The 11170-nt window shown below is 39.1% G+C and overlaps 1 protein-coding gene across 1 annotated transcript; it reads left to right on the top strand.

The window, feature by feature from the left end:
* The first annotated feature begins 285 nt into the window (after positions 1-285).
* HAVCR1 (hepatitis A virus cellular receptor 1) lies at positions 286-10907 on the top strand. Its single transcript, XM_040241448.1, has 4 exons — positions 286-687; positions 4987-5044; positions 6978-7310; positions 10090-10907. The coding sequence occupies exons 2-4, from the start codon at positions 4999-5001 to the stop codon at positions 10107-10109; spliced, it is 399 nt and encodes a 132-aa protein (XP_040097382.1). The 5' UTR covers positions 286-687; positions 4987-4998; the 3' UTR covers positions 10110-10907.
* The last annotated feature ends 263 nt before the right edge of the window (positions 10908-11170 follow it).

Genomic DNA, 11170 nt, shown 5'->3' with positions numbered 1-11170 from the left:
CTGGGTGAACCTACAGATGCCTCGGTGGGGATTGGTGTCTTGTAGGAGACAGGAAGAATAAAAGAAAAGCAGGTCCCCAATAGGGCCACAAAAGAAATTTATAATCATTGATAAACTGGATGCTATAAGGCATGAGACTCTTGGAACAAGTCCAGAGGGAACAGTTCATAATCTTGAAAACAAGATACGATCCTGGGGTCAGAAAACTGACCTCAGCCTGTTTCTCAACTGCTGTCTCAGAATCACATGTTTTACGGATCTGGTGGAAAATCTATAGATAAGAATGTTAGTCTTAGTTACTGATTTGTTATTGATTACTCTTTCCTAATTACTCAATGGTTAATGATCATTTTGTTCTTTGGCCCCAAAAGCCACATGAGTTATTGTTTAACTCCCCGCATATTCTTTCATTCATGGCTGAAAATATAATAAAGCTGGCTTGGATTCAGTTTCTGCACCTTCACTTTGGAGCGGTGTTGGTCCCCTGATCCTCGCTTTTCTCTGAATTCTTCTCTTGTTTCTCATTCTCTCGCCGTATCGCGCTTTCAGAAACCCTGCTTGTCAAGCCTGTCTAGACAAGGGGCACCGAAACAGGGACCCGAAAGTCAATCCAGCCTGCGAAGCTAGCTCCTAGCGGCGTAGAATGCAGGGAAATTTGGCCAGCTAGGCGGAAGAGGAAAGTACTTGGTAAGTACACCCCTGCGGATTTGTCAATCAGGGTAATGATGGGGCAAAATCCTTCTAAGCATTGTGATTTTATGCAAGTGTTAAAAACTTCGTTTAAAAGTTCGGGGGTCGAGATATCTCACTCCTCTTTTAAAGAATTGTTTTCTGCCACTGAAAAATATGGCTACTGCCAACTATGGTGTCGCACAGAGTTGGACACGACTGAAGCAATTTAGCAGCCCAGCAGATCCAGATAAAGGGACTTTGAGGCATGAGGAATGGGACGAAGTTATGCGTTGCCTGCGCAGTGCCTACCAATGCGACGAAAAGATTCTTTTGTCTGTACGGTCAGTAGGGAATCTTATTAGCACAGCTGTAGGACTGCTGCAATCTGAAACCTCAGATTCAGGGGATTCTGTAGAACAAATACAAGAACAATGGAGGAAATGAATTTATATGATAACATAGGTGATGAGGAAGAGAAACAATCAATAGAAATGAAAAATAAGAGCCAAAAGAATGGTAGAAGTCAAGAACAGATCTTTCTTGCTCGACCAAACGCACCTTTTGTCGAGCCCCCTCCTTTCAATCCTGAAACCCCTTGGGATGATGGATTTGCTTTTAAACCACAGATAACTGTGCCTAATAAAATGATGCCTTTACAAAACGGAGTTCGTATGGCACAATTGCAGGGGAATGAAGACACTTTAATTCCCCCTGTGGCTGTAACCCAGATCCCACCAGATCCTCAATTCCCACAAGGAGGAGTGCATTATGAATGATTATAATGCCATACCATTTAAAACTATAAAGGAGATAAAACAGGCATGTACCTAATATGGAACTAATTCTGCTTATACTATGGGACTAATTCAGGGACTTTCACAAGCTGAACAGTTAATTCCTTATGACTGGGAAATGATAGCCAGAACTCGCCTATCCACCTCAGAATTTTATACAGTTTAGGACCTGGTGGCAAGACGAAGCAAGTCACAAGCTCGCAGAAATGCAACAGCCAACCAGCCAGTTGATATAACACTTGATCAATTAATGGGTAGTGGGGCACATTTTGGCATTCAAGCTCAGTTACAATTTGATGATCAGTTACTCACTCAAGTGAGAATGATATGTTTAAAAGCCTGGGAGAGAATAAATCCACCTGGACAAGCCTCAATTTCATTTACTCAAATTAAACTATCAAATGGGGAACCTTATGTAGATTTTATTGCCAGGTTATGTCAAAATTTAAATAAAACAGTTGCACAACTTGGTTTGAGAGATTTGCTGATGCAAGTTCTTGCATATGAGAATGCTAACTCAGAATGTAAAAAGGTGATTCAGCCTCTCAAAGCACAGAGTGCCCCTCTAGAAGAATATCTTAAAGTTTGCCAAGACATTGGGTCAGAACCATATAAAATGCAACTTGTGGCTCAAGTATTATCTAAAGCTAATAAAAAGACAGATATGAGATGTCACCAACATGAAAAATTGGGACACATTAAAAAAAGACTGTAAAAGAAGAAGATGGTCAGTTGATAAATTACACTATTGGCTCTGATGCCACTCCTATTTGTGTTGGTTTTGGAAGTATATGTCTTAAAACAGGATATCAAAAGTGGCTGTCAGTTGTCAAAGAATCAAATGATGATAAGACTTCCCTCTTTCTGTTAACTGCTCTTACTTTTTTTAGAAAAAGAAGAAACTTCCAGCATGATGTATCCACCTGACCTTCCTGATTGTGTTACTGAAATTAGCGGTGGTATTGAAAATTGATTAAGATGGAAATTATGTAAAGGATCAGAAAGTCACTTATTATTAAATGTTGCAGAATGCTCCACTATCGACTGGGGACCCCGAGAAACCCCTGAACTTATAGAATCTAAAGTGTCTTCTCCATGGGTATATAGAGATAAGACAATCAGTACTTACGGCAGTCAACCTCTCACATGGCATGGGGCAGGATTAGCTCCCTCTGTCCCCTCTGCAGATCATCATCCTATTCATGATGAAATGGAAAATACCCGTGGCATTAAAGAGCTAATTGCTTGGAAGGAACAATATACTGAATATATTTTAAGGGACTGAAAAGCTACCTTTAATTTTACACTATTCAGACTTGTGTAAGAATTCCTTTTGTTTTTATGATCACACCAGCAAAATATGATCCCAGTTTGGGATTAGTAACATGTCCTAACTGTTCATTTTATGCATGTATAAATAATACCATTCCTTTTAATGAAAATTGGCAGGGTATTTACATTCTTAAAACTAGAACTGATATATGGGTTCCAGTTGATTTACAATGACCTTGGCAAGAAGGCCCTACATTATATGTTATTGAAGAAATATTGAAAAATCTTAAATGTGTTAAAAGTTTTCTGGGATTGTAATTGCTGCCATCTTAGGCATTATAGCTATTACCACTACGGGAGCCGTAGCCGGAATGGCTCTTCATAAATCTGTACAAACAGTTCATTTTGTATAAGAATGGCATAAAGATGCCGATTTCCTTTGGACCACTCAACAAAAAATTGGTGGAAAGTTGGCCTCCCAAGTGGCTGACCTTCAAAAATCTGTTATTTTATTAGGAGATCAACTAGTCGGTTTACAAAAACAGGTGAGACTAAGATATGATTGGAACTATACTTCCTTTTGTGTAACGGCTTTCAAATATAATAAGACTCAATTCAAATGGGATAAAGTTAAACAACACCTATTGAACCAAGATAATATTTCTGTAGATATTCAATATCTACAACAAGATATATTAAAAGCTTTTAATAAACATCTTGATGTAATTTCTGGATCAGATTTTCTTGATACTCTTGCTAATAATGTTTTTTCTTTTAATCCCTTAAAACAGATCAAGACATTTGGATATGGAATTGCTCTGGTTATGGGAGTGCTATTAATTATGTGTTTATGTTTCTGTATAGTCTGAAGAAGAACGATCAAGAGACAACGAAGCCAACAACAGCAACTAACATTTCTCACCATTTCTCATCATGTGCAAAATCAAAAAGGGGGAGATGTAGGAGACGGGAAGAATAAAAGAAAAGCAGGTCCCCACTAGGGCCACAAAAGAAATTTATAATCATTGATAAACTGGATGCTATAAGGCATGAGACTCTTGGAACAAGTCCAGAGGGAACAGCTCATAATCTTGAAAACAAGATACGATCCTGGGGTCAGAAAACTGACCTCAGCCTGTTTCTCAACTGGTGTCTCAGAAACACATGTTTTACGGATCTGGTGGAAAATCTATAGATAAGAATGTTAGTCTTAGTTACTGATTTGTTATTGATTACTCTTTCCTAATTACTCAATGGTTAATGATCATTTTGTTCTTTGGCCCTGACGGCCACATGAGTTATTGTTTAATTCCCTGCATATTCTTTCATTCATGGCTGAAAGTATAATAAAGCTGGCTTGGATTCAGTTTCTGCACCTTCACTTTGGAGCAGTGTTGGTCCCCTGATCCTCGCTTTTCTCTGAATTCTTGTGTCTTGTTTCTCATTCTCTCGCTGTATTGCGCTTTCAGAGACCCTGCTTGTCGAGCCGGTCTCAACAGTGTCTGATGACTGGCACCTCCCTCTGATCAAATAATTATTACTGTAATGATACAGTGTAAATGCTGAATAGGAAGCAAAGCTTTCATATGTATCATCTTATAGGGGAGCATTCCAGACTATCAATATTATTTTTGGAGTCGTTGATAATAAACAATAGTTACTGAGTGCTTATGATAGGAAAGGGCTGGGTTTGATGCTTTCAGAGCATTATCTTATTGTGAGCCCTTGTCCAGATGTTTGGGGTAGATTCTATTATTACATTCATTATAAAGGAGAAGAAACTGATATTTGTAAGATTAAAACATTTGCCAGAGTTGGATATGTGACATTTCAAACTGAACAACCCTCATTGTCCTGAGACCTGGACTAAGTTTCCCATAGTGCCATGACAGTGCCGGATGCACCATGCAGGATCAAACATCCCCCCATCCAAGAAGACTGACAGTGAGAAAGAAGGTGGTCTTCTCCCCTCTCCTTCTTCCTTTGATTATACAAATGTAACCCACGAAGTACTTGAGGCAGCACAATGCTCCTTGTAATGTTCCTGTCTCCTTGTAAGTCTTACAAGCATCCTGTTTTAATGGATCTCTTCTCATCCATCACTCCTCAGGCTCTGGCTCAATTTTTTCTGTGCTGAGGCATAAGGAACCTGAGCTATTTGGAACCCCTGAAAAGCCACCTAGTGGTGTCCAATCTGATACCATCTGCCTGGGAGCATACAAACCAGTCAACCTTCACTTTCCTTCAGGCCAATAGCATCATGCACCCTTGGGTAGCCATCCTGGGCCTCCTGCTCCTTCTGACAGGTAGGCGAACAGGTGGGCTGTGCTTCGGAAGCCCTGAGGATGGGGGAATGTAATGGTTATGTAGGTATGGTCGAGCAGGGTAGATTTCTAGGGCATTGTTTAAAAATAATGGGGTCAACTAGTGAGCAAATAACAAGGCTGAAACCTTAAGCCAAAGAAATTGCTTAAACACCAAGAATTATAAAATCTATAGCTAGATGAACAAGGCATGATACAGTGTATATGCATATGCTGCCATTTGTGTTGTTCATGTGTGTGCGTGAACTTCTCATGTGTATGTAGTAAACAGCAACCATTGTTATCATGGCATGGAAAGGAACCGGAAGAAGAAATGGGGATGGATGGGAAGGAGAGTTACCTTCCCTCTTTTCCAGTGGCTTAAGACTCCATACTTCCAATGTAGTGGGTGTGGGTTCCATCCCTCGTTGGGAAACTAAGATTCCCCATCTGTGCTGTATGGGAAATTTTTTTTAATAGATAAAATATTTTAATTCAAAACATTCTATGAGAGAGGAGAGAAAATTAGTGATAGATATATCCTAAAATTTAAAAACAATCTTTACAGGTAGAATATGAGTAAAAGTACAATTTTAAATTATACTTCTATAACAAATTTTTTAAATTAATATGTATTAGCTTTGTGATACAAAATGATATTAAGCAAAATTAAATATTATCAGAATTCCAGTGAAGAAAATACTCTTATATTATGTAACAATGAGTGTCTTGTTCCCAAAGCATTTCCCAGGCTCACAGCCCTGTTCTAACTCTGAAAAGTGAAAGTGAAGTTGCTCAGTCCCATTGGACTCTTTGTTACCCCATGGACTGTAGTCTACCAGGCTCCTCCATGCGTCCATGGGATTTTCCAGGCAAGAGTACTGGAGTGGGTTGCCATTTCCTTCTCCAGGAGATCATCCTGACCCAGGGATCAAACCCAGGTCTCCCGCATTGCAGGCAGACGCTTTTTACCATCTGAGCCACCAGGGAAGTCCTGACTGTGATTAGCTGTTAAGTCTCATATTTCTTTTAGGAACTTTTTGCCAATGCACAGTGTTTAAGCCACTGCCACAGGTGAGTCTTCCTGCCTGTTTGTTTCTAGGAGGCAAAATTTAGTATTTTACTGAATATTCTCCAATTTTTTGGTTTCACCTGGGTAAGTGGACTGTGATTCATTGCACAGAGCTCAAGAAAGGATCCCTGCTTAAATTTTTTGGAATGACCCTAAAGCCCATAAAACTAATTTCTCCTAAAAGTATTATAAACCTATTTTCCTAAGAACTGACTTCTAAAGAGTTTATAAGACCTGCTTTCCAGCCAGTGACGTTTAATAAAATATTAGACCTTTTTTAAAATTTAAATGAGAGGGCATTATGAAGTGACTATGTTCAATGGCTATTAGAAAATTGAAATAAAAATTGAAAATCAAAACTTTGAATGCAATAGAGTTTTAAAACCAGATTTCACTTAAGACAGTGATTGAATCTAGGAGAAAGGAAAAGCCACCAGTATGTTTTACATGTTTAGTAAACAGTTACCTGTCAAATACAGGATGAATATCCACATACTCATGCATTACTAGATGCCATTTGTTTCAATCAAATCTTTTGGAGAAAAGTTTGATCATAGTCACCAAAAAGGCTGAACATATATCTGATCTTTGTCCTGATATTTTCCCTAGAAAATCTGTCCTATTGGGTCATTTTCATCAATCGAGAAAAATGTTTATATGATCTTTCATCTTCAATCATATCTAATAAATAGTGATGCTGCTGAAGAACATGTTAACATGGAAATTTGCTTATACTAAATTCTAAAAACTCTAGATACAGTCACATAATTTCAAACCAAATAAGCTATATAAAAAAATTAAAATTATTAAAATTAAAATATTGAGACTTCATGTTCTCATGCTTTGGTTTCTCTTTATTTACAGATGGTGTAACCTCTTACAGTCAAGTGATTGGAGTAGCCGGTCAGTCTGTCAGGCTACCCTGCTCATATACTGGAGAAATCACATCTGCATGCTGGGGCCGAGGAAAATGTTCTTGGCTGAGCTGCGGAAAAGACATTATCCAGACTGATGGATACAACGTCACTTTTCGGAAGGACAGACGTTATCAACTAAGAGGATATATTGGTGAAAGGGATTTGTCCTTGACCATAGAGGATGCTGACCCATCTGACAGTGGCTTGTATTGCTGCCGTATTGAGAAAAGAGGGTGGTTCAATGATATAAAAATCATGCAAGAGTTGAGTATAAGGACAGGTGAGTTTGTGTTCCTACTTCCTTTGATCAGTTCCTGTAGGTTCCCAGAGATAAGAGTTTTCTGTTTGGTATTAACTTCCTCTTCCTTTAATAGGGAAATAGGAGGTTCTTATAAGTTTTGTTTTCTAATAACTCTTCAGTAGAATAACTTGCATTTGTGTGGAGTGAAATATTAAGACTAATTTTGATTCAGGATCATAGGCTAGAGGACCTTCCCAGTCAGAATCTCCTAAAGCAGTGCTTCAGGAGTTTTAGTCACTTAATGAAATTCACTGTTCCACACTGAGGTATACTGAACATTTCTATGGAGCTAAATTTATTCCATTTGAGAACTACCCTTTTCTCAAGATCATATCTTAAAAGAATTTTTAAATGTTCTTTCTTAACATTTTAAGACTTACAGAGAATTTCACATATATAAAATAGATACTTTGACAACAGTCAACACAGTCTTGTTGTGTATACATTGTTCAGTTCAGTTCAGTTGCTCAGTCGTGTCTGACTCTTTGCCACCCCATGGACTGCAGCACGCTAGGCCTCCCTGTCCATCACCAACTCCAGGAGTTTACTCAAACTCACATCCATTGAGTCGGTGATGCCATCAAACCATCTCATCCTCTGTCATCTCCTTCTCCTTCTGCCCTCAATCTTTCCCAGCATCAGAGTCTTTTCAAATGAGTTAGTTTTTCACATCAGGTGGCCAAAGTATTGGAGTTTCAGACCAGCATTAGTCCTTCCAAAGAATATTTAGGATTGATTTCCTTTAGGATGGACTGGTTGGATCTCCTGGCACTCCAAGGGACTCTCAAGAGTCTTCTCCAACACCACAGTTCAAAAGTATCAATTTTTCAGCACTCAGCTTTCTTTATGGTCCACCTCTATCATCCATACAAGACTAGGGGAAAAAGCATAGCTTTAACTGTACGGACCTTTGTTGGCCAACTGGGGTCTCTGCTTTTTAATATGCTGTCTAGGTTGGTCATAGCTTTTCTTCCAAGGAGCAAGTGTCTTAATTTCATGGTTGAAGTCACCATTCACATTGAATTTGGAGCCCCAAAATATGAAATCTGACACCATTTCCACTTTTCCCCCATCTATTCACTGTGTAGTAATCTTAGTTTTCTGAATGTTGAGTTTTAAGCCAGCTTTTTCAGTCTCCTTTTTCACTTTCATCAAGAGGTTCTTTAGTTCCTCTTCACTTTCTGCCATTAAACTGGTATCATCTGCATATCTGTGGTTGCTGATATTTCTCCAGGCAATCTTGATTCCAGCTTATGAGTCATCCAGCCCAGCATCTCGTATGATGTATTTTGCATGTAAGTTGATGAAGCAGGATGACAATATACAGCCTTGACCTACTCCTTTCCCAGTTTTGAACAGGTCAGTTTTCATTCCAGTCTTTAAGAAAGGCAATACCAAAGAATGCTCAAACTACCACACAACTGCACTCATCTCACATGCTAGTAAAGTAATGCTCAAAATTCTCCAAGCCAGGCTTAAGCAATACATGAACCATGAACCTCCAGATGTTCAAGGTGGTTTTAGAAAGGGCAGAGGAACTAGAGATCAAATTGTCAACATTTGCTGGATCATCCTAAAAGCAAGAGAGTTCCAGAAAAACATCTATTTCTACTTTATTGACTATGCCAAAGCCTTTGACTGTGTGGATCACAATAAAATGTGGAAAATTCTTCAAGAGATGGAAATATCAGACCACCAGACCTGCCTCTTAAGAAATCTGTATGCAGGTCAGGAAGCAAGAGTTTGAACTGAGCATGGAACAACCGACTGTTTCCAAATAGGAAAAAGAGTACAACAAGGCTGTATATTGTCACCCTGCTTATTTAACTTACATGCAGAGGTATCATGAGAAACACTGGGATGGATGAAGCAAAGCTGGAATCAAGATTGCTGGGAGAAATATCAATAACCTCAAATATGCAGATGATACCACCCTTAAGGCAGAAAGTGAAGAACTAAAGAGTCTCTTGATGAAAATGAAAGAGGAGAGTGAAAAAGTTGGCTTAAAACTCAACATTCAGAAAACTAAGATCATGGCATCCGGTAACCCATCACTTCATGGCAAATAGATGGGGAAACAATGGAAACAGTGACAGACTATTTTCTTGGGCTCCAAAATCACTGCAGATGGTAACTGCAGTCCTGAAATTAAAATACACTTACTCCTTGGAAGGAAAGTTATGACCAACTTAGACATCATGTTAAAAAGCAGAGACATTACTTTGCCAACAAAGGTCCATCTAGTCAAGGCTATGGTTTTTCCAGTAGTCACATATGGATGTGATAGTTGGAATATAAAGAAAACTGAGCACCAAAGAATTGATGCTTTTGAACTGCAGTGTTGGAGAAGACTCTTGAGAGTCCCTTGGACTGCAAGGAGATCCAACCAGTCCATCCTAAAGGAAATCAGTCCTGAAAGTTCTTTGGAAGGACTGATGTTGAAGCTGAAACTCCAGTACTTTGGCCACCTCATGCAAAGAGTTGACTCATTGGAAAAGACTCTGATGCTGGGAGGGATTGGGGACAGGAGAAGGGGATTACAGAGGATGAGATGGTTGGATGGCATCACCGACTCAATGAACACGAGTTTAAGTAAACTCTTGGAGTTGGTGATGGACAGGGAGGCCTGGTATGCTGCAGTCCATGGGGTTGCAAAGAGTCAGACACGACTGAGTGACTGAACTGAACTTAACTGAATTTTGAACCAGTCCATCGGTTCATGTCCACTTCTAACTGTTGCTTCTTGTCCTGCATACAGGTTTCTCAGGAGACAAGTAATGCAGTCTGGTATTCCCATCTCTTCAAGAATATTCCACAGTTTGTTGTGATCCACAGTTAAAGGCTTTCACATGGTCGATGAAGTAGAAGTACACTTTTTTTTAATTCTCTTGCTTTTTCTATGATCTAGCATATGTTGGCAATTTGATCTCTGGTTCCTCTGCCATTTCTGAATCCAGCCTGTACATCTGGAAGTTCTCTATTCACGTACTGCTAAAGCCTAGCTTGAAGGATTTCAGTAAAGTCTTGTTATCATGTGAAATGAGTGCAATTGTACAGTTATTTGAACATTCTTTGGCATTGCCTTTCTTAGGAATTAGAAGCTGAGAAGTCCCATAATCTGCCTTTCAAGCAGGAGAACCAGAACACCCAGTGATATAAATTATTCCAAATCTAAACTTCTGAAAATTAGGGGTGGGGAGGGCAATACATCGTAATTTGAGTCCAAAAACCTGAGAGCCAGGAGTCAGATATCTAATAGAAGGGAAAAAATGGATGTCTCAGTTCAAGAAAAGAGAGTAAACTGTGCCCTGACTCTGCTTTTTTGTTCTATTGGGTGGATAGGATAACGCTCACCTGCACTGGTTGGGATCATGGGTTGCATGATGCTCGCTTGAATTGGTGAGGGAGGTCTTCTTCACTCTACGGATTCAAATTTTAATCTCTTCCAGAGATACCCTCACAGATATGTATGGAAATAATATTTTACCATCTATCTGGGCATCCCCATTCAAGTTGATTCATAAAATTAAGCATCTCACACAGCTAATGAACAGTTGGGCTGAGGTTGGATTCCAATTTTTCTGTTCCCTTCCTTCTTCTTTTCCTCCTCCTGTTTCATTCTTGCACACAAAAAAACTATTAAATGAATTTTAGGAGAACTTGACAGAAAGAAATGGAAGTGAGCTTGAAGTTAATGATCTTTAGGTAAATATTTCTTAGAGTGTATAATGAGGTAATAATGTGCCTTTCTTGTAGCTCCGTTGCACAGAATCCATAAGACATGTGTAGAGCACTGTGACCAATGTCTGGTTAATACTAGGGTGTGAGTTACCTATGAT

The sequence above is a fragment of the Oryx dammah genome, unplaced genomic scaffold (assembly GCF_014754425.2).
Source record: "Oryx dammah isolate SB20612 unplaced genomic scaffold, SCBI_Odam_1.1 HiC_scaffold_5, whole genome shotgun sequence".
NCBI classification, from domain to species: domain Eukaryota; kingdom Metazoa; phylum Chordata; class Mammalia; order Artiodactyla; family Bovidae; genus Oryx; species Oryx dammah.
This window is presented reverse-complemented; position numbering and strand designations above follow the sequence as displayed.